Source organism: Dipteris shenzhenensis, chromosome 31 (assembly GCF_047967505.1).
Source record: "Dipteris shenzhenensis isolate YYH24624 ecotype China chromosome 31, Dip_SZ_1.0, whole genome shotgun sequence".
NCBI lineage: Eukaryota > Viridiplantae > Streptophyta > Polypodiopsida > Gleicheniales > Dipteridaceae > Dipteris > Dipteris shenzhenensis.
In genome coordinates, this window is record NC_141626.1 from 20,478,814 (window position 1) to 20,503,012 (window position 24,199).

At 46.1% G+C, this 24,199-nt stretch overlaps 1 protein-coding gene across 2 annotated transcripts in view; it reads left to right on the forward strand.

Annotated features, from left to right (window-relative positions):
- AR401 (S-adenosyl-L-methionine-dependent methyltransferases superfamily protein) overlaps positions 1-24,199 on the forward strand; it is a 40,563-nt gene that overhangs the window by 4,909 nt on the left and 11,455 nt on the right. For both annotated transcript variants that reach the window (XM_087369707.1, XM_087369706.1), the window contains exons 3-6: positions 7,497-7,622; positions 7,803-8,030; positions 14,300-14,396; positions 14,545-14,648. In XM_087369707.1, the coding sequence (XP_087225833.1) occupies positions 7,497-7,622; positions 7,803-8,030; positions 14,300-14,396; positions 14,545-14,648 (555 nt within the window). The remainder of the gene's footprint in view (positions 1-7,496; positions 7,623-7,802; positions 8,031-14,299; positions 14,397-14,544; positions 14,649-24,199) is intronic.

Here is a 24,199-nt window from a genome sequence, read left to right on the forward strand (position 1 = left end):
GGAGATACAACATTTCAACAAGGACGTGTTTTTGTCAGGCCATGCCACATCTGGTGTGCACACTGTGGTTTGATCCGGAATTGCTTGAAGAGTTCAAAGACTTTATGGAGCTATATGTGGATGCATGAAGACGCCTTTGAATATGTTCCAAAGAGCTTGTACATGGGAGTTGATGGAGCGTCTCTTTGATCAGTGGGTGCCACATCAGTGGGTGTGGTATCCATGGCAGGTTGTTGAGAGGGTTTGTTCAGATAGATGGGTCAACTCCTCACTTGTGAGCTCTCAACTGGGTGCACAAGGACAAGCCATATGGGCAGCATCATGGCTGCCATGCAGGCGCATCCACAGCATGCCATGTGGGCAGCAAATGAGGCTTCCACATGGGCAGTTGATAAAAGATCCTTCTTGGATTAGGTTGCAGCCCATGAGCAGGGCTTTTTACAGCCCACATTGGACTACCATGAGGTATGCCCAGCTTTGGGGCTGCTAATGGGTCCTGCATGGGTGCATATAGGCTGGTATAAAAGGCCCTCAGAGAAGGGCCTGACAGAGGTGACAGCAGCCCATCATATATAGGCTGGAGAATGGGGCTTTTATAGGCCCCCAAAAGGGGCTGGCAGGTTGGCCAGAGGAAGAGGGCGCAGTTGGCCATCTCTTGAAAAGGGGAGGGATCAGCCCTTCCCTATATAAATGCCCTCCTGTTTTTTTAAATAAATTTGGGGGGGGGATTCTTGTAGTTCTTCCTGTTACATTTTTGGGCATCTCCTGTCTGTACTAAAGGGGGCAATGGCTGATTCGGGCCCAGGGATAGTGGTAGATTCTCCGTCCCCCTGCAAAATATGTAGTCACTTGGGGGCAGTACCAAGGTAGTTAGGCTGAGTATCGTGTTGGAAGGTGGCCTAGCTCATGGCCTGGTTAAGGGCAGTTTAGGGCTGGCTATTACCAGCCAGGTTGGGGCCACTCAGGCCAGCCAACCAAGCCATGGTCGCGGTCAGCAGTTCAGCGTGCCCCGCTCTCACCCCCCCCCGTTCCACCAAAACCCGCGGCACCCAAGTCTTCCAGGGTGCAGTCCCTGCCTTGGATGTGATGTTCAAAGTTGTTTTTTTTCTCAGCAGTAAAGAGCAGAGTTTTTCGAGCATTTGTTCCTTGCAGTCCATTTCAGTTTGCTGTGCAGAACTCTCTCTCTAAATGATATTTCCTCTCTCTAGACATTTTTCTGCATCTCTCTCTTGGAACCATGGAACTTCTCGGAATCCCATACAGGTCGCGACATAGTCTTCTACACAGAGACACATCGGAGTTCAGAGCACCCACTACCAGTAGTCAAGAGGTACACTTGGGAGTCAACCTATAGAGTTGAGACTAGGGACACAGGGGGAGTACGAGGGTCAGGAGGAGTAGCAGTTCTTTACAGATCCACCCTTTTGGGGACCATTTCACAGTCCAGGTTTCTTTGGATCCGGATCCCGCACATGGACAGCCGGGATCTGTTTGTTGCAGTATGCTACTTCCCTCCTGAGACCTCCCACTTTGCTAGAGATATTCGAGATGAGACTGAGACATCTCCATTTGTAGCTCTCTATCAATTCATTGTTGACTTCTCGAGCCACGGAGAAGTCCTCCTAGTTGGGGACTTTAATGCGAGGATAGGTTTTTATTAGGTACCACTCCTCAACTTCAGGGATGATTCCATTCTACTGCCAGACATTGACCTTGAGGGAGCAGGTATGCTACGGGTTTCGGCTGACAGTCGAGGTCCAGTCACATCTTATGGGCAGGCCCTATGGGATCTCGGCAGGATGCATGACCTTATTATTTATAATGGTCTTGATAGATGGCCCGGTGGTCTCACATGCTTTCCACATGGGGGAGGTTCTAGCGTTGTTGATTACATCATGGGATCCTTGCCTTCACATCTCACATCACTGATTTTATTAGTGGAACCTCTTCCCTCAGGAGCTGACCATACCTACTTATTCTTTAGTATTTCCACTTTCCGTCGCACAGCACCTTCTACCCTACCGATTTCTTACTCCACCTATCATGACATACGCTTCGACCGCGATCACTCATCTATTTACTCGGGTCGTCTGTACATACTTCTCGCTTATATTGACTTCATACTCCTATTAGAGGACCGCGCTGCCCTGATCACCCGCTCACTACACGAGGCTGCCCTTCACGATTTTCCTCACACCACTTGCTCCACCTGTCTACCACCACCTGGGATTGTACCTTGTAATAGCTGGTACGATGATGAGTGCAAGGCTTTACGCCGTTAGCTCAGATTCGAAGCCAAAAACAATCTTTCGAGTGAACCAGAGACACTACGCGAGTATCGTCAACCGGTACGTAGAAAGAAACTAGATTTCGTTCGCCGTAATGAGGAGAAACTACTGAACATTTTGTTTAGTAAAAACTCTAAAGGACTTTTGGCGGAGATTTCTAGAGAGATGGTCCTCCTCACCACTCACTGACACTCAAGTCTGGCATATCTATGCATGCACGCTATATGAAATCCCAAATCAGCCAGTCCCTAAACTCTCACATATGCCACGCCCCACGTTCTGCACCCTCTTTACTAAGGGGGGAGGGAAGGATGCCATAATGAAACCTCATAATGGTCGAGCGAAGGATCATGAGGGGCTATGCACTGAGTTCATTGCATATGGGATTAACCTCCTAGCCCTGATCTTAGCAAAGCTATTTAATAAAGCTGTTTGTTTGGGGTTTCCACTCGCCTGGACCATTAACACTATTTTACCCATCCACGAGGTAGGGGATCCCATGAACCCGGAGACCATTATTATTGGACATGTCATGTCCAAGATTTATGCATCAGTGCTTGATTCCGAGGTTAGTCGATTTGCAGTGTGTCGAGGACTTAGAGTAGCAGAATAGGCTGGATTTCGGCGGGATCATGGAACCATGGATCACATTCTTACGCTCATGTGTTATTATCGAGGGAGCGAGGGCACGGAAGCAGAGGGTTTACTATTTCTTTGTGGATTTCCGCAAAGCATTTGATATGGTCCTGAGAGCCCATCTCCTCCGGTGCCTACAAGATTTGGGTTATGACCAGGGGATCATTTGGGCTGTCATGGAGCTTTACGAGAGTCTCAGGTAGAGTCCGGGCAGGATCTGGGTGGACAAACGAGATCATGAGCACTATTGGGGTCAAACAAGGGTGCCCTTTATCACCTACTCTGTTTGGCCTCTACATTGACGAGCTCGAGACAGTGATGCAGACATGCGGGGGATGGATGCTATGGCACTCTGATCCAGATATTGCTGTATGCAGATGACGTGGCATTTTTGTCTTCCTAAGCAGAGAGACTCCAGAGACACCTTGACGCATTACAGTATTTTTGTGAGTCTCATGATTTGAAGGTCTACCTTGGTTAAACCAAGGTCATGATCTTCAATACATCTCGAGCCGTTGAGCACCAGGAGCAGTTCACGTTTGATGGGTCACCTGTTGAGATAGTTTCATTATACATGTATTTGGGGGTTGTCTTCTCCGGACCCATCTTCACTATGAGACCCGCAATGCAGGCCCACCTAGGCAGGGAATATGCTTTATTGGCGGTATCAGAGCTAGGCTATTGAGAGCCATGGCATCAAAGCCCTTCTTGCTTGAAGACGAGGCCTTCTTTTTGATTGGAGAAGAAGGTGACTTTAGATCTAGCCAGAGGAGCATGGAGGCTGCCTTTGTGAGAAAGAAGACCATGTGGTTTTAGATAGGGTTGCTATTATGAAGTAAGGGTTGTAGTTCAGTTTTTTCTGATCAAATGGCTTCACACATGCTTTGACCAATTTTGGGGATAATTGGCAAACTGGGTAGGACCAATTGCCCGATCGGAAAGGTGCAGATTGGGAGCCACATGGTGGCAACCAAGCGATGGAAGGTGGCCATCGGAGTGGAGATGAAGCCCCAAGATGTCTGATTGGTCCGAGAATGGGAGCTGAGGTATTGCCCATGATTATCAGGACAACATGGGATGCAATCATATTGCACATTCTGTTGGATATGGCAGCAAAAAGTTGGACAATCTTGAAAGACTTGTATGGGATGAACTATTGAACATTTTGTTTAGTAACAACTCTTGGTGGAAATTTCTAGAGGGATGGTCCCCCTCACCACTCATTGACACTCAGGTCTTGAATATCTATGCACGCACACTATATGACATCCCAAATCAGCCAGTCTCTGACCTCTCACATATGCCACGCCTCACATCCTTACCCTCTTCACTAAGGGGGGGTGAAGGATGCCATAATGAAACTTCATAATGGCCGAGCGAAGGATCATGAGGGCTATGCACTGTGTTCATTGCATACGGGATTAACCTCCTAGCCCTAATCTTAGCAAAGCTCTTTATTGAAGCTGTTTGTTTGGGGTTTCCACGCACCTGGATCATTGAGAGTATTTCACCCATCTACAAGGCAGGGGATCCCATGAGCCCGGAGAATCACATGACCATTATAATTGGACATGTCATGTCCAAGATTTATGCATTAGTGCTTGATTTTGAGGTTAGTCAATTTGCAGAGTGTCGAGGACTTAGAGCAGCAGGATAGGTTGGATTCTGGCGGGATCATGCAACCATGGATCACATTCTCACACTTAGGTGTATTATCGAGGAGACGAGGGCACGGAAGGAGAGGGCTTACTTTTGCTTTGTAGATTTCCGCAAAGCATTTGATATGGTTTTGAGAGCCCGCTTCCTCTGGCACATATAAGATTTGGGTTATGACTAGGAGATCATTTGGGTTGTCATGGCACTTTACGAGAGTCTCAGGTAGAGTCTGGGCAGGGTCTGGGTGGACAGACGAGATCATGAGCACTATTGGGGTTAAACAAGGGTGTTCTTTATTACCTATCCCGTTTGGCCTCTACATTGACGAGCTTGAGGTAGTGATGTAGACATGGGAGGGATGGATGCTCTCGTGCTAGCACTCTGATCCAGAAATTGTTGTATGCAGATGACGTGGCATTTTTGTCTTCCTTAGCAAAGAGACTCCAGAGACACCTTGACACACTACAGTGTTTTTGTGAGTCTCATGATTTGAAGGTCAACCTTGGTTAAACGAAGGTTATGATCTTCAATACATCTCGAGCCGTTGAGCACCAGGAGTAGTTCACATTTGATGGGTCACTTGTTGAGATAGTTTCATTATACATGTATTTGGGAGTTGTCTTCTCCGGACCCATCTTCACTATGATCCATGGACCAAGGGGTTGCTTTTTGACTCCTTGGTCCGCTCAACGGGGATGTATGGCAGCCCTTGCTGGGGGCCGGACTTGTTCGATACATAGTGGGCTCGTGTGGAGCGGCTACAAGTTCTCATGCTATCGTGGATGATTCACGGCAAGCTGTCCCTTCCTCACCAGATCATTCAGGCTGAGTTTGGGACATCCCCATTACAGCTAGATGTTGGATTTCAAGTCATCACGTATCTGTACCGAGTCAGGGAGTACATGGATTACACTTTTGGGGGCAGCAGACTACCTTGGCTAGCATTGTCCTCCTCTATGGCACTTTCGGCAGGGGGCGACGAGAGATGCTGGTATGCACGCACTGAGAGATTGTTTGGGCGACTAGGGCTCAACATAGATAGACTCCCTCCCTTCAAGTACAGTATGGATGCTTCGTTTTCTCCTGTCCTGTCACACGAGGTCAACCAGGTAATCCGTGAGAATCTCTTACAGCTACATACATTCCAGACGTGGTTGGGACTGAGCGAACTTCTAGTGAAGCTCAGCTTCTACAGAGATCACTGCTTGCACATCACAGAGGAGGGTTTCATTGACCCACGAGGATACACGCAGATCCACCTACGCCACTCACTGAGGATATCTATTGGGTAGTTTCGCGTCTAGACTTTGTTTCGAGAGCGGCAGAGCAGAGGGCCTACCCAAGGAGAGGTGCATCTGTACATTATGTGACATGCAAGAAGTTTAGACGGAGGAGCACTTCATCTTCAGGCGCCTTGTTTAATATGAGATCCGAGGGCGTTTCTACTGCCTCTTTAGAGATAGCTATGGGGTTTAGTCCTGTTTCCTCTCCTACCCAGACCAGAGATGTTTGGTGGGCTTCATCCATGAGGTAGGTAGGAGCAGACTTCTTCCTTGGCAGATCCTTCTCAGAGCTCTATCATGGAGTTCTTCCTGCCAGATCACATGGACCCCCATGAGACGAGGCCTCGACATGATCGTGACCCAGAGCCAGTGACCCGACAGCTCAGATAGAGGGTTGACGCGTAGATTACACTTGGGGACATCCCCTCTCTGTTCAGAGTCGGAGCCCGGCCGACAGGGGTTACTGGGGTTACTGTGGCCCTTGTTAGGTGTAGAGCTATGACCAGGACACGTCACAGAGCCGCACCCGTGAGCAGCCGACAACATTCTATCGCCGATTTCATGCCTCCATTGCCTCATCCACCTTGATGTCCTACTGACGAGGACGATGATGATGATGAGATTGATATGTAGGCGACCACTGACATGGCTATGTTGTACTTAGTACTACCATTTTGCATTTCTGCATTCTGCATTCTGCATTGGTGTGGATGCTTGTTTAGTAGCTCCACCCTCACAGCTGTAGCAAGTTTTTCACAGTCTCTTAGACCCATCGGTCTTCTGAAGGCTTTAATAAACATTCTTTCTTTCTTTCTTTCCACACTAACTCCCGCTGTGTACTTTGACAATTCCAGCAGCTCCTGATTTTGTAAAGCACCTTCCGCTGTGTAACACAGGGGAAGGAGAAGAGCTGGGCATGGTTTTGAGCTCCTACCGAAGCTAGTGAAGCACTCCTCAAGAGGCTCACAGATGCAGTAGATAGGGCACAACTGGAGGCCTTCTTCAGTCACCAGTGGAGCACTATTCAGCTGTCCACGTGGTGGTTGTTGTAAGCTTGGATGAAAAGGTTTGGAATGATATGGTCACCTATCTGGCTGTCTAACCTTGAGAACTGTGTTTTATAATACATGCCCTTCTGCTCATGGAGAGTACGATCTTAAACAGTGTGATCTGCGGGTCAAAAATTTTCCACTGTGTATAAGGTTAAAGGAAGCAAGTTCCTTTCTCTGTTGATTCATACAGACATCAACCTAGACTCATGTCAATGAGGCAGCTCTTAGGGGGTCAAAAAAACAAGTGCTATGGCTTGGATATCATCGTGACTTTGCTAATATGCAACATCTCGATCTCTTAGGATGGATCACTTTATGTCCTTATTCATTTGAAGGAATTAGTGTCTGTGGGCACCATGTATTCTGGCCATTTTTTCGAGTGAGAAGGTGTAGGCTTAGGTTTCTTGTATTGTAAGTACATCAGGTTGCTTCATTGCCTCTCAGAAGTCATCACATCAAAGGTAAGGTCGGAATTTGGTGAAACCACCCAAATTCCTACACAAGTAGATTTTTATTTTACGCCAAAATATCTGATCTTTAATTTTCACTTTAAAATATTGTGTTGGTTTCAATTTTTGCAGTTATGAGAAGGAGGACCAAGAGAATGACTCGGAACACTCAATGTTGGGATTACAAAGTCATTGGGATGCTGCATATGCAGAAGAGCTTTCAATTTTTTATGAGCATGGAGACGCTGGGGAGATTTGGTGAGAAATTTGCCGATGCTGCTAGTATTTTCAAATATATTTTCTGAGCTCTTGGATGTGGGAAGTATAATAGTTCATTTCAAGTTCTATAATCACGGCGAGTATTCTGTCCCAATCTAAAGGAATAGCATGCTAATTTCAGATCTTTGACAGAATGGGGTCTACTTGTTCTTTTCTCAGGTTTGGGGAGGGAGTTATGGAAAGAATGGCTGCATGGGCAGCAAAAATATGTACTAGTGTGGCTGCTAGTCTCTCTATAGATCCTGTGGAAGGTTTATGCTCACTTTCAATTGGAGAAGAATCGGATACCTTCTCGGAAGCTCGGATGGGTGCAGAGTTGGCTACTTGGAATGTATTGGATATTGGCACAGGCAATGGAGTTTTCCTGCAAGCTTTAACAAAGCATGGGTAATTGTAGTCATGTTGCAGTTCTAGTTGAATCAATTCATGTAAAACTTTTGTGTTTGTCTAATTTGGAAGCTGGTAGGAGCTTCAGCTGATTTGCTAATACAGAAAATCAGCTGTTCTCAAAGTAACGATTTTTATATGAATTTGTTCACATACAATGGAGAACACACTCAGTGGGGCTTGATAAGCTGACTGATGATTCCAGTCATTCAGATGCCCATAATATTTGCTGATTGAACAGGGTGGTGATAAATCTAGCTATAAGGCTTATGCGCTTTCTGTTGATTGAACAGACAGCATGAGATAAGTTGCAAAAATGTATCTGCCCAGGCCTGGTGCTCAGGTTGAGGCAACACACAAAAAAGACCTGACAAAATGTCACAAGAAAGTGACGGCAGCATAAAATATAGGGTGAAGTTAATACAGTATAGAGTGAAGTAAATACAAATTGGTAGAGGGTAGACTTCCGTTATGAGAAAAAGAGTTCTACAGCTTCAGGCAAACTGTCAGTGAGCAGCCGCCACCTGCAGCAGCAGTTTTGCTGAGCTGCGATTTCATTTTGTGCAGTTTGGAGCCTCCTGGAGCTGCCTTCTGTTAGTGCGACCTGATTTGGAGCTTCCTAGTGTGACTACATCTGTTTTTCTGTGCACTGCTGCACAGTAACAGCTGTTGCAGTCTTGGAGCTTTGACAGCCTTCCAAACAGTTTTCAACATGCACATTTGTGGCGACTATTGTCAGTGTGCACTTTTGAGAAACATTTGTAAAATTTGCACTACATCTGTAGCCTTCTGAAGCTGCTCACTGCTGCTGCCCCCCTGTGCGACCTCATTTGAAGCTGTTTCAGCTGTTTTGGTTTTTAACAGCTGTTGCAGCCTTGGAGCTTTGACAGCCTTCCAAACAGTTTTCAACATGTGCATTTGTGTCAACTATCGTCAGTGTAAACTTTTGAGAAACATTTATAAAATTTGCAGACATTCCTTTTACACATGCATGCACTTTGTTTGCTTACCACACTTAAGCTTACGTCTCTCACCAGAACAGGACTCGAGGTCCTAAGCTGCACGTATACTACAATCGACAACTCTAATATATCTGTAGGTGACAAAAAGCCTCAGAACCCTGCATACTGAGAAAACCCAGCTCTTCCTACGAAGGCAGTAGGAAAGAGCCAAGAGAAAGGATGAAGGTAAAAGGGTGAAAATCAAAGGGCGAAGTGGCAAAAGACTATTGCTCGAAGAAAAAGGTAAATTAAGGAAAACAAAGGAAAAGAAAATAAGTTAAAGCAAGCATGAATAGATGCTTGATATGCGAGAATGAAAGAAGGCGGCATCAAGAAATCTTTGAGGGGTGCAACCTCACAAAAGATGACCTGAGACTTCACCCTACGCAGCCCTACATCTAGATATCATGGATTTCGCAAGCTTTGGGAAGGTCCTCCCAAAAAGCCAAAAAAATGGAGTGATTTTTCCATTTTTGTGGGATTTTCAGAGTCTCTTCCAATTCCACCTGGACATCAAGAACCAAGGCATCCTCATGTGATCGTGGCAAAGCAATAACCTGAGATGGAACGCTTGAGCCCGTGAAAGCTCCCATCCAAGTGGAACATGAAATAGGCATATCATCCGTCTCAATCCAATCCACTTGCATCAATCTATTGAATCCTCCTTGCGCTTCCTTTGAGATGACTTAACTACTAGCATTTTGTGGTCCTTCGGAAGATTTTTGAAGGCTTTCCAGGATCCTACAGAGAAGGTGGGGCCTCTCTCCCATTGAGACCACTGCATGTAATGTGAATGGCCTAGTGGTTTGCCATGCTCGTCGAGTATGCTATCATTCCACATGATCCAAGCATTTGGTAGAGTATTTCTGAAGATGATCCAAACTTTTAGAATAGCAGCCATAAGAGAGAGGAAGGAGACCTGAAGGATGTTGAAGTAAAATCTGCCTACTGGGTGTCCTTTTGAAGAAGGGGTACATGCCTGTATGCACCGAATAAAGAAATCCTTGCAAGGCCCTTGCCCAGGCAAAAGTCTCCTTACCACAACCTTGCAAAGCAATGCCTTGCACTGTAAGTCTGGATCTATGATATTGCGACCTCCTTATTTTGTGGGAAGGATCGACGTCTCCAAAGCCACCCTAGCCACAGTATCTGCGGTGCCATCTAGCCCATTCCACAAAAAGTTCCTTATAGGTCTCTTGGAGCTAGGTCCAATCTGGCTGAACTCCAAAACAGAATTTTCTCGCGATGCTCTCCAACACAAGAGCAAACTGGTGTGAAGAAGAGATACCCATACCAATCTCTCATCCTAAATATCTGATGGGAATACCCCTCTGATTCCATGAAAGTCCAATCAGCCCCCCAATCTGGAGTGTCCTTCCTCATCACTGATCCAAAAGCCATTGGATTTGTTCCAATTTATGTGTGCAAAATTTATGTGTGCACTAGCTGCAGTACAGAACAAATCCAAGGCTGCGCTGAAAGAAATGAGTGTCTGAGGAGTGGCATTCTAAAAAACAGCAGTGTCATCCGCCAACTCACAAAAAACAGCAGTGTCCTCATTATGTCTCAGGGGAAGCTTCAGCCCAAAAATATCAGCTTATGATCTGAGAAAAATGCTCCTAGCTTCAGCCACAAAAAGAAAAGGGGCAAGGGGGCATCCTTGACGGACTAATCTAGAAATCTGAAATCTCTCTCCCCTGATTCCTTTGATAAGCATGTGGTTGTGGGATGATCTGTACAAAGAGAAGACCCCTCTAATCCATGCATCTGAGAATCCAAAATGATGAAGGACATCTAGGAAATCCCAATCTACCTTGTCATAAGATTTTTCAAAATCCAAGACTATGAATGTCTAATTTTTGGCTGCTATTCAAAATTCCTAGACAAAGGGACACATGCACGCACACTATAGTGTGCGTGTAGGCTATGAGCAGAGAAGAAATGCCTATTCACTCTACCACCCATCTGAGTCCAAAAAGACTCTCGTGCATGAAAGGTATACTTTGCTCTCTGATTTGGCAATGTCCGTTGAAGAGCCTTTGCTACATCAAGGCGCTTCTGAATCCAAGAATCTGTAGACCCTTTCTGCTCTTCCCTCTGAAGGACGATGCATAGGTCTGGTCAGTCAGAAGAAGCATGCATTAATTTCTCAGAATGAGAAGTTACTAAATATCTTGTTTAGTGACAACTCTAGGGACTTTTGACTAAAGTTTCTCTAGTGATGAGCCCTCTCCTCGCACTGACACCAAACTTCAGCACTCATGCACGCACAGTATAGGGCATTCTTCATCAGTTGCTTGCCACCTGACTTCTCAAGCTACCTTTTCCCACCTCACGTGCACTATCCGCCACTGGTAAAAAATATAGGACGATCGAGCGAAAGATCATGAGGAACTACATGTTGCATATGGATTAAGTACTATGGCTCCCATCTTGGCAAAGCTTTTTAACAATGCACTTTTTCACACTACTTGGACCCGTAATACCATTACTCCTATCCACAAGCTTATGAGACTAGAAAACTTCAGGACCATTATGATTGTGCATGTGAAGTCCTAGATCTATGCCTCATTGCTCTATACGCAGGTTAGCCAGTTTGTAGAGCTCCAGGGACTTAGAGCCGATGGACATGCAAGCTTTCTCGTCGTTGATGATGCTACTCGAGGTCACATCCTCACACTCCGAGGTGGAATTAAGGAGGCTAGAGCACGGAGAAAGATGACTTAGATTTTCGCAAGGCTTTTGATACAATGCTGAGAGGTTGCCTGATTAGATGCTTGTAGGATCTGGGGTATATTCAAGTGACAGTTTGGATAGCTACATGGTCAACAGAGGAGATCATGAGCACTTTCGATCACCTTTGTTTGGGATCTATATTGATGAGTTTAGACCATCGGGACACTGGGAGGGGCAAGGTCATCTCGTGTCAACTCCTTGATTTGGATTGTTTTTTATGCAAACGATGTGTCTTACTCTTCTCTCTTCTTCAATAATAGGGAGGGCATACTCTCTACTTCAGGTGAGGAGCTCCATGACGCCTAGATGCACTCAAAACTTTTGCAGGACATTATACATAATCTTGATGAGATACCTCTCACACATATTTGGGAGTTCTTTGAGACCGCCGTCTGCTCGAGTGGAGAGGCTCCAAGTTCTCGTATTGGCTCTGATGATGTGCAATAAGCCGTCAGTTCCACACTAGATAATTTTGGTTGAGTCCCCACTCCAGCTTGACGACTCCCTTATTGGCACGGATGATCCTCAGTAAGTCGTCAGTTCCACAGAATATCATTTTGCACTCCAACTTGACACATCATTCTAGGTGATCACATACCTCCACTGAGTGAGGGATTTTGGTTCCTTGATCTCAGGCCGACGCAGGTTACCATGGTTGGCTTTATTGGAATGCCTGTACATGCAAATGGTTTGCGAACCTCCCTTTCACATAGCCTTGAGGCTCCCTCTATTCCACTTACCTATCATGAGGCTAACTAGGTCATCCGAAAAAATCTCATACAGCTACAACAAGTACAAGACCTGGTCAGCCTCTAGCAAGTTTCCTGTGAAGCTCAGCTTCTACAAAGATCACTGCCCATGGGTATGAGAGGAGGGCTTGGGTGACCCGCCAGGCTACACTCTGTTCCACTTTGAGGACTTCGATTAGGCAGTTTGGTGTTTTCTCACATTGATTACATAGTCAAGACTAGAAGGGCTAAGGGCATACCTAGAGAGAGTTGCATTCGTACCCTATGTGATCTAAGGAGATTGAGTGAGAGGAGCAATTTGCCTTTAGATGCATCGTGCACTATGAGATTTGGCGTCATTACCACTTTCTTTTGAGAGATGGATTTTGGCCCCTCTCCAAACTATCGGATCAAAGATGTATAGCAATCTTTATTCATGAGGCTGGTCAAGACATATAAATGAGATCAAGCAGCTCAGCTAGACTCCATCCAGAGTGTGATCACCGTTTTTTCTAGTTGAATAGCACGGACCAGCAATCTCTAGGGAGACGGTGTAGCTGGGGCCCAAAGTGAGATACGATTGACCTGCTAGTGTGTCGATGCACAGACGAGGCTTGGGGCCTTCCCTCCATGTTTGCTAGAACTAAGGCATAGCCGACGGGTGTGTGAGTGCCATTCATCCGATGGAGAGCCATTGCCGGGAGACCACAGCGGACCACAAAGGTTTACCAATGTTAGCGCTCTATCACGGGTTTCATGACACCTTAGCACTGATCACCATTGGAGTGTCTTGTTGTCGAGGCCCTCTTATCCATTCTCAGCCTTTTGGTGGACTTGATTCCTCTGACATCATATTAAGGACTGCTGCAATGATACCACACTGCAGGTTTTCCTTCTCCCCATGGGTCCAGACATTTAGTATTTGTGTTTTCAGTCTCATAGACCCGTTGGTCTTTTGAAGACTTCTTTCTTTTTCTCATGTCTCATTTATGTTCTTGTTCACAATATCTTGCCAATTCACTTTTGCATCTGTGACACTACTGTGTTTTTGAACGTAATTGCATGACAGGTAGAATTTGCAATCTCTTGCTCCTTAGCATTTAGTATCTACTTTGTATATGAACAGCAGTACCCATGATTAATGGCAACAATGTGAATATGCTATTTTTAACATTATAATTTTTTGTCACATAATACATTGACCCAAGCAAGTGATTGCCTCTCAGTTATATGACAATTTTAAGCTGCTGAGGCATCATCTTGAGGTTTTTTGGAGCCTCTGTTTGGGTGAGCTTCTTAGAGGCCAAAGTAACCTTCCCTGGCACAAATGTGTATTATCATTGCAAATGGGCTATATCTAATTCAATAAAATATTCCAGCCTGCATGTACTGAGTGTTGTTACAACCTTTTTGTATAAACTTATAAATGTGAGTGGTGATGTGATAGCATACATTTCAAAATTTAGGTCTTGGAAAATTAACTGCACACCTTTGCTTTTGAATTATGTGATGAAAAAACTAATTTTCTTGCTTTTAATAATCTTAATAACTATATGCTTGATTTCTTAAAATAGACTAAATCTCTGACTAGTATAGTTTGAGAGACTTTGCAGGTAACTTTAGATTAATTTGTTTTAGACAAGCCCATGTGTTGGTGCATTTTTTGGTTGATGCCTATAACAATACGGTGAGTTATTGGGCTTAATCTTTATTCCATATGAGTTTCGTGCCTGTGCATGTCACTTATTTGGATTATGTGCAAAAGCTTCAAGTTGGGGAAGTTAATTTTCACAATGCCATGCAGTTTTGTTGACCTGACTGGAACGGACTACAGTGAGGGTGCAGTACAGTTGGCAAGAGCAGTTGCAGGTCGCAATGGTCATACTGATATTACTTTTTTGGTACTATTTTTCTTTGAGTGTGTGAAATTGTGCTCTTATATTAGCATCTCTTGTTAAAAATGTCTACATGTAATTATCTATTCATCGAAAAATTCTTTGGTGTTTTTTTTTTTTGAAAGTATGTGTGAGTATGTCCCTTCTGTGGCAGGTAGATGATGTATTACAGACAAAGCTGCAGACACAGTTCAAGCTTGTGACTGATAAAGGCACTCTTGATGCAATTGGTCTCCATCCAGAAGGCTCTCAACGAAGGTAGGTCTGACTAAACTTAGGTGCTTTGTCTTATTGTAGATGTGAAACAAAGAAACGGGAATAAGGGGCTTCCATGAGGCTATAGAAGCTAGCCTAGGTATGATTTTTATCTTATGTTTGAGATTGTGACAAATATGAATATGGTCTGTTTAGCCATTTCTGCTGATGTTTTACTGGCTGAAATAGAAACAACCCTCTATAAATGAGTCTTTGTTTTCTGTAGAGGAGATTTTGTCCTCTGTATTAAGAAGACCAGAAAGAGATTTTCTGCAAGAGTTTAGGGTCATATATTGCTTGATTTCAAGTCAGCCAAAGAACTGTTGGATATCAATGTCCCACCTGCAGGTTGGTCTTTTATTGATCATGTAAGGCCCCCATATACGCATAAGCCATGTAAGGCCCCCATATAAGGAAAAGCCAATGACCAAGTCAGGACATTGGACACAAGTCCACTCTGCAAAGCTGCCCAGTGTCAGATGTTTAGGGCTGGAGTTTTGGCTGGCTCTTGGTCCTGAGATAATCGGCCTAGGTCAGCTCATAATGTGCTTGGTTGGGGCAACAAGGCTGGCACCAATGTGGAAGATCGGTCAGGTGGCATAAAATCAAATGAACTGCATAGCACCATGATGGAGTTCCTCTATCAATTACACAGTGAGCCTATATGGCCCCATGATGAACCTCCTTCGTATGTTATTTCCAAGCTTGATAATTTGATTTCGCACAAGGTCAAATCAAAACTCGATAAGCGGTTGTGTTCAGCTCTGGAGCAGCCTGTTGTGCAGAGGTTTTCCCCCAGGTGTAGCGGGGCTTTTTCCAGAGATCACTTGCAGCTCTCTTGTTTCCTTCTCTCCTTCTCAGTGTGGTGTGTGCGGGAGGCATGCTCTCTCTCTCTCTCTCTCTCTCTCTCTCTCTCTCTCTCTCTCTCTCTGTGTGTCTCTCTTTTCTGTTCATTTCTGCTGCAATTCTCACAGCTACCCCCCAACCTTCACAAGGAGCTGCACACTGGTGTGGAAGAACTGCTCCACAACCTACTACGGGCTAGAAGTACTGCTCCAGCTGATGATGAAATGAGGGCTGAGGGGGGGCAGATATATAGCCCCCCAATGCCTCCCTAGTCGGGTACAGGAGGCTGGCCGACGAGCCTGCATAGTGGCTGACCTACCAGGCCATCTGGCCGACCCCCTCCAGCACACAAAGGGGCTGCACACAGCCCTATATAGGGGCGCCCCTCACAGCCTAGGGAGCTGACCCAACAGCTAGGGGGCCGATCCCCTCTGCCCTCTATAAAGGCTGCTGCACAGCCCCATATGAGGGCTGTAGGCCCTGCCACATAGCCAGTCTGCCCCTCTCCTAGGGCCGACACCTGCTGCCCTAACATGGGCCTCCAAGAGAGCATGCCAAGGGTGGAGTAGCAGCACCAAAGGGTGGCCATACAAGCATAGTCACCAGAAACGTTTCGAAATGTAGAAACGTGAAACGTTTCAAAACGTTAAAAAAAAAACTTAGAAGTTTTGAAACGCCTGATTGTACTTTTTAGAGCCAAAAATGTCTAAAATATGTCCCACATATGCATGGCATGTTCAAATGATGCCTAACATGTATAATTTCCAGTAATACTACCCTTGGCCACGTTTCTTTGGGATAGAAACGTTTTGAAACTTTTCGAAACGTTTCTTCCCCAAAGAAACGCGTTTTGTTGTGACTATGCATACAAGCGCCCTACGCAAGCCTGACCAAGGCACCTCAAGAGGAATTGCCACAGTGGCCTAACCTACACTACCCTCACAGGGGGCGGGCACACCCACAACACAGGCCCTCACATCTACCCTAACCTCACACTGGGCGGGCACACCCACAAGCAAGGCCCTCTCTCTCTTGGTGACATCAGGAGATGTTGACCTCCAACAGTAACCATGTTAGCTTTTGGCTGTTGGCCAGGGTGGGGCTTCACTCCCTGCTATATCAAGGAGGGTGGATCCGCTCTCCTTGATGATTTTTGTCTTTACTACTGACCTCTAGCTCAAAGAGCGTGGCTTTGAGGGACACATCTACACTAATTCATCTCGCTAAAAGAGGGACTGTCATGTGCACGGATTGGTATCTGACGTGTACTAGGTACACAGAACTAGCTCTTGTTAGCCTGGGGAGGCTTAGAGCTAGGCAGGCTTGATTCTCGGGTTGAGTGGCAAGGGTACGAACTATTTATAGGTCTTCGCTATTTTTGGCGCCGGGGCCCAAGTCTGTAAAAGAGGCCCAGGGGGTTCAGTTCTCAGTGTGCAGTTGGGAGCAAGTCTCGTTCCCAAGTGCCAGGTCTGATCTTGGATTGAGTCGCGGACGCGCGCCTTCATCTTAGCGTAGCCCAAGGCCCAGTGACAGATCCAGGGCTTCACAACGCCACCTGGTGGTATGGGACACCAGGCTGGTTTGGATCTGATTGGGAGTTCGTGCTAGTAGCTCAGCTCGTGGCTCGGAGGGGACATCTTTTGATTCGGGATCACATCCCGTAGATGTCATGGTTGGGTGGTGAGCAGCTTGCTCAGATCTGATGTTGTGTGTGGTTGTTTTGCAGATCAGGGGTTTCAGGAGTGCTGGGATGTGTCAGTTGGTATCAGAGCCAACTCCTGAGGTAGGAACTTCTGATGCGAGAACTTTTGACGAGTCTTTCCTCCAGGTATGCCCTAAATTTCGAAATCTGTTGCTGCGTTTTTGCTGGCTACCTGGGATAGAAGGGGTGGAGAGATATCTAGGAAAAGGAAGAAGAAAAGGAGGGAGAGAAATCGAGATCCCTGAAGGGCCTGTGAGAGAAGGCTGTAGGAAGTGGAGAGAGAGCAGAAAGGTTGGAGAGAAAGGCAGAAAAAAGCTGCAAGGGAGGTGTAGAAGTGACGCCTAGGACAGTGCGGTACAGGCGGGGGGCAAAGAGAGGCTCGTGGGGCGGCGAACAGGCTGTGTACAGCCTGCGCAGAGGGTGCTTTTTTCGAAAAAGCACCCTTCGAAAGCTAGGGGAGCTTGGCCTTTTTTGGAAGCAGAGCTTCCAAATAAGGCTGCCCTGCTCCCTTTATAGATGGGGGCAGGGTAACAGCCTACCCACAAGCCCAGCCTAGTGTTTCGAAGCAGTGCCTCGAACTGTGCGCCAGCCTGCATCAGCCGTACTGGCCTGCGTCAGCTCTACCTCTGCACCGTACAGCCTGCAGCGGCCGTACACTGTCAGCGCCAGCCTGCGTCAGCCATCGTACGGCTCTGCATCAGCACCATACGGATCTGTACGGAACACCCTGCGCCAGCCTACGCCACAGCCAGCGCCATCTGTACGGAACCCGCTGCAGCGAGCCCTGCGTCAGCACCCCTGCTCCGAGATGGTACCCGCAGACTGTACGGACGCTGTACAGTCCACGTCAGCATCTGTACGGCCTGCGTCAGCGGCCGTACAGCCACGTCAGCAGACTGTACGGCCTGCGTCAGCAGACCGTACGGCCCACTTCAGCAGCACGTGCATCCGGTTGCGGGTTCGGAGAGGTCTCGAGATTCGTGGGCTTCTGATTCGCCAGGTTCCAGCATCTCCTTCCGTCGGCATCTTTCGGGACGGTTTTCCTCTGCTCCATTCTCCTCTGTGCTTCGTTTCAGTCAGTTATTTCTCTCAGTTCGTATTCAAATCAGATTTCAGTCATGTCTGATGCTCCAACTCCCGAGTTCACCATGGGAGAGCAGGACTTGGATTACACTCCTCTGGGAGAGGAGGATCAGGGTCTCTATGATGACCTGATAACCCAAAAGGCCTTCAGTGAATTTACGACTGCTCTTGATGGCAAATTCGAGCATGCTAATCAATCGGGGTTGACACAGCAACTCCAGGGGATACAAGCAACTCTCACCCTTCTGGCTAGCACTGTGCAGGCACTCACGCATGTGGATGCCATGGCTTCAGTGCTAGGCCCGAATATAACTCCAGACCCTTTTCCGGGCGACCAAAAGTCGAGAACAAAGGAGGTAGTTGACACTTGGTTACACAAGTGGCAGGTACACTTCCAATTCCACCCCTATCCAGATGAGAAAAAGATCCAGCTTGCAGCAGGGTTTATGTCAGGTAAAGCCTTGCTATGGTGGAAGGAACTCCAGCCTAAGCCTGATACATGGACAGATTTTGAGGGGATCTTCAGGAAGGAGTTCCTGAAGAAGGAGGATGATTACGATATCGTTGGCAAGCTCAAAGCCCTCGATATGTCAAAATTAAACTTGACCTTTGAAGTTTATCTTCAAAGATTTAGGAATCTGCAAACCAGGGCCACTAAGATGGATCCAGTGACCTTGTTAGGTTTCTTTGTGGATGGTTTGCCAGACTCCTACAAATTGCAGATAAAGAACAACAAATGCACAACGTTGCAGGAGGCCATGACTCGTGTGCGCATATATGATGATACCATGGCCGGTACCAAAGCAACCACAGTTACCGACACGAGTGGAAAGAACAAACGCAAGTTCTTTCAGCATACGACTGGTATTGCGGAGACGAAGTCTACGGACAACGCCTCCAAGAAAAGCTTAACTCCAGCAAAAAATGGTAAAGCCCGTTTCCTTCGCACTCTGAGGCTCAAGAAAGAGGGGCGATGCTTCTATTGCGAGGAGCGGGGCCACACAAAGAATGAGTGTCCTAAGCGGAAGAACCAAAAGTTGGTGCTAGGACCAAAGGGTCCACGTACCGCGGCCAAGGGAGCGAACCAAGTCACGATGACAGGTATTTCAGTAAATGTCATTACCTGCCCACTCTCTTGTAATTGTACTTTCAATACTTCGTTGTTTGGTTCCCATGATCTTTTCCGAGTTTATGAAGAAGTTATGGACCAACAGGTTCACATTCTCTTTGATCCGGGCAGCTCTCACAATTTTGTTAATTACAAATTTGTGCAGAAGATGGGGCTGTCCACAGTACCTAGCGACCACACCTATGAGGTGCAGCTTCCAGTTGGGAAGCAGTTTTGGGATCGCAAGGTTGAAGCGCTTCCTATCCGGATTCAGGCCTACACGGGAGCTCTTACATGTTGTGTTATGCATCTGGAGCATGGAGACTTGTTGATCGGGATAGAGTGGTTTAAAACCCACAATATTCAGATCGGATGGACGGAGCATACGCTTTCTTTTGTAGATAAGGACACCCAATTTTGTATTCAGTGTGATAAAATTCCCTCTTCTCAGGGGCCTATTGTATCTGCGATGCAGGTTCGGAATAAATTAAACAATTCTCATTATGATGTCTATCAGTGTGTTTTGATTCCACTTTCTTTATTGTTGTTTCTGTAATTAACAAAAATGAATTAAGTGTGTTTGAACACCGTGAGTTGAGAATTTTGTTAGATAATTTTAAGGACGTATTCCCAGCTCAACTGCCGGAAGGTTACCTCCAGAACGGGCAGTAGAACATCGCATAGACTTAGTCCCAGGGGCTCAACCTATCAGTGTACTACCTTATAGGATGAGCCAGGTAGAAGGATGAGTTAGCTATCCAGCTTCAGGATTACGTGAATATGGGCTATATACGCCCAAGTAAATCACCTTGGGGTGCACCTGTCCTCTTAAGAAAGAAGAAAGATTCTTCCTGGAGAATGTGTATAGATTATAAACGATTAAATAAAGTCACAATTAAGAACTGCTATCCTTTACCTCGTTCCGATGATTTGATAGACCGTTTGGCCGGAGCGAAGTATTTCACTAAGATTGATTTGCGTACGGGTTATCACCAAATCCGTATCTATGCTAAACACATAGATAGGACCGCATTCCGGACTAGGTATGGTCATTACGAGTTCCTCGTATTACCTTTTGGTTTGACCAATGCTCCGGCTACTTTTCAGCAGATGATGAACGATTTGTTCAGGGATTTTCTGGGCAAATTTGTTGTAGTGTTCTTAGATGACATCTTGGTATATAGTAAAACGCTTGAGGATCACATAGGACACCTCCGGGTTGTCTTAGTTGTTCTAAGACAGCATAAGCTTTATGCCAAGATGAGTAAATGTGACTTCTTTATGAAGGAGATCATTTACTTAGGACACAAGATTTCTTCTGAAGGTATTAGCATTGATCTGGATCGTATCCAGAAGGTTTTAGAATGGCCTATCCCTCAGACTGTGAAACAACTTCGTTCTTTTCTAGGATTTACGGTATTTCTTCGGAAGTTAGTGCGTGATTATTCACGTATCATGGCACCCTTGACCAACATATTGAAAGGTCGTGGACGCAGGTCTACCCAGCCGATCTCTTGGAATGATGCAATGAACAAGGCTTTTGAAACCTTGAAGTTTTCTATCAAGGAAGCACCCGTTCTTGCATTACCCGATCCTACCCGGCCTTATGTTTTAGAGGCCGATGCGAGTGATTATGCGATTGGGACAGCTCTATTCCAAGAGGGCAGACCTGTAGCTTTCGAGAGTAAGAAGCTAGACGACACTCAATATCGTTGGCCCACACTCGAGAAGGAACTTTATGCTGTAGTGTATGCTCTTAAGGTTTGGAGACACTACTTGTATGGTTCGAAGTTCCTTGTATTGACTGATCATCAGTCAATAAAGTATGTGTGTGATGGATCACAATTGAGGGGAAGGAAAGCTAGATGGGCAGAACTAATGCAGGATTTTGATTTCGAAATACGTTATCGTAAGGGTTCGTTGACTAGTGTGGCGGATGCCTTAAGTCGAGTTAAGTTTGTAAATGCATTGTCATTTACGAAAATATCCTCAGACCTATTTCAATCCTTGAGAGGGCTATACGCAACTGATAGTCATTTCAGTTCTTATTGGCAGAGAGTCTAGGATGGGAGCTCCATGGTTGACCAGGACTCAGGGATTGTGCCACCTAGGATACAGGCGGCGGGAGGTCAGTGAGAGGGAAGAAAATGAGGGAGAAGTACAAGGGGGAGAGAGTGAGAGAGAGTGTGGTGACACAAAAGATGCGGGTGTGAAGTGATGAGCCACACCACAAACTCATAGGTTTTATTAGGATTAGGTTTTTTCCCCTATGACTATCTTAAGACAGTCATAGGTGTCATATCTTTAATAAAGGGGTGGCAATGTGCCTTTACCCCAACAACCTCCCACCTAAAGGCCAATATGCCTAAAGGGGAGAAAAGAATAAAAATTACAGCAATATACAGTTACTGTATACAAGACCATAAAATAAGAGTGGTCTCATCCTAATCCCATGATGTGGCGGCAATGTGCAAACCGCTCTGTAGGCAAGCTCTTAGTGAGCAAATCTGCAGGATTATCATCAGTATGCACTTTCACAAGCTCAAGTCGCTTGTCTTCCAGTACCTCCCTGATGAAATGATATTTCACATCTATGTGCTTGGTCTTTTGATGAAAGACCGGATTCTTTGCTAACATGATAGCACTCTGACTATCACAATGCAAGACTGGCATATCTCCTGTAATGCCCAAATCTCCCACCAGCCGAGTAAGCCATATTGCTTCCTTGCAAGCCTCAGTGGCTGCAACATATTCAGCTTCAGTAGTTGACAGTGCAACGCATTTCTGCAACCGAGACACCCATGATATAGCACCTCCTGCAAATGTGAAAATATAACCGGTAGTAGATTTCCGGTTATCTGCATTCCCTGCATAGTCTGAATCTGTAAAACCATGCACCAATGCATCCTGCCTACCATAGCAAATGCACAAGTCTTTGGTACCCTTGAGATACCTCAAGACACCTTTCACTGCTTCCCAGTGCCGCTTCCCTGGATTTGTCATATACCTGCTGATGACTCCCACCGCAAAAGCAATATCCGGACGAGTGGCAACCATGGCATACATCAAAGAACCAACTGCAGATGCATACGGAACTTTGGCCATTTCAGCCTTATCATCATCTGATCTGGGGCTGTCCTTACTGCTGAGTTTTAAATGTGGAGGCAACGGGGTACTAATAGACTTCCCCCCCTCCATTTTAAACCTCTGCAGTACCTTGCCAATGTACTACTCCTGTGACAGAAACAAAAGTCCCTTGGACCTGTCACGAATAATACGCATACCAAGAATATGGTTTGCATCACCCAAGTCTTTCATATCAAAAGACTTATGCAGTTGTTTCTTCAAAGCACTAATCTCCTGCTGAGATTTACTGGCAATCAGCATGTCATCCACATATAGAATGAGTAGCATCAAACTGCCATCCTTTGCCCGTGTGGTGTACAAGCAATGATCGGTCTCACACCTATGATACCCTTGCGACTGCATGAAGGCATCAAACTTCTTGTACCATTCTCTTGGCGCCTGCTTGAGTCCATACAAGCTCCTCTTGAGCTTACACACAAGCTGCTCTTTCCCTTTAACAGCATATCCCTCTGGCTGACTCATATAGATCTCATCATGGAGATCTCCGTGAAGAAAAGCAGTCTTCACATCCATCTGACATAAATCCATGTCCTCATGAGCAACAAGAGCTAACACTGCTCTCAAAGTAGTCATAACCAAAGTATGTGCAATTACAGCAGAAGAGCATAAAACATCACGTCTGTCACTGTCACTATCCTCTGCTGCAACATTCACTGCATCCAAGTCATCTGCCTTGGCCTTGCCTTTGCCTTTGCCTTTGCTTCCACTGCATGCATCCTTTGTTTCAGCCTTCTTGGCTTTCTGATCCCGTATGAACTTGAAGCACTTAGACTTCACATGTGACACGTCCCAGCACTCCTGAAACCCCTGATCTGCAAAACAACCACACACAACATCAGAACTGAGCAGGCTGCTCACCACCCAACCGTGATATCTACGGGATGTGATCCCGAATCAGAAGATGTCCCCTCCGAGCCACGAGCTGAGCTACTGGCATGAACTCCCAATCAGATCCAAACCAGCCTGGTGTCCCATACCACCAGGTGGCGCTGTGAAGCCCTGGATCTGCCACTGGGCCTTGGGCTACGCTAAGATGCAGGCGCGCGTCCGCGACACAATCCAAGATCAGACCTTGCACCTGGGAACGAGACTTGCTCCCAACTGCACACTGAGAATTGAACCCCCTGGGCCTCTTTTATAGACTCGGGCCCCGGCGCCAAAAATAGCGAAGACCTATAAATAGTTCGTACCCTTGCCACTCAACCCGAGAATCAAGCCTGCCTAGCTCTAAGCCTCCCCAGGCTAACCTGAGCTAGTTCTGTGTACCTAGTACACGTCAGATACCAATCCGTGCACATGACATACTCCCCCTCCTCTAAGAACTCACTCCTGAGTTCGCTAAGAAATCTGGAAATGTTCTTTGGAGGTTTTGTAATGTCTCCCATGTTGCATCCTCCTCAACACGATCCTTCCACTTAATCTTGTATTCCGTGATAGTACGATTTCGAATTTGTCTTTCACGAAATTCAAGAATAGATTCAGGTTCGTGAGGAATAAAAGTCGAATCTGTAACTTCTATAATCTCATGAGGAGAAACAAGTTGATCATCTGCACCCAATACTTCTTTCAGTCTACTGACATGAAAGACTGGATGTACTTTAACATCAGGAGGCAATTCTAGTCGATATGCAACTGGTCCAATTCTTTTAATGACCTTGAATGGGCCAC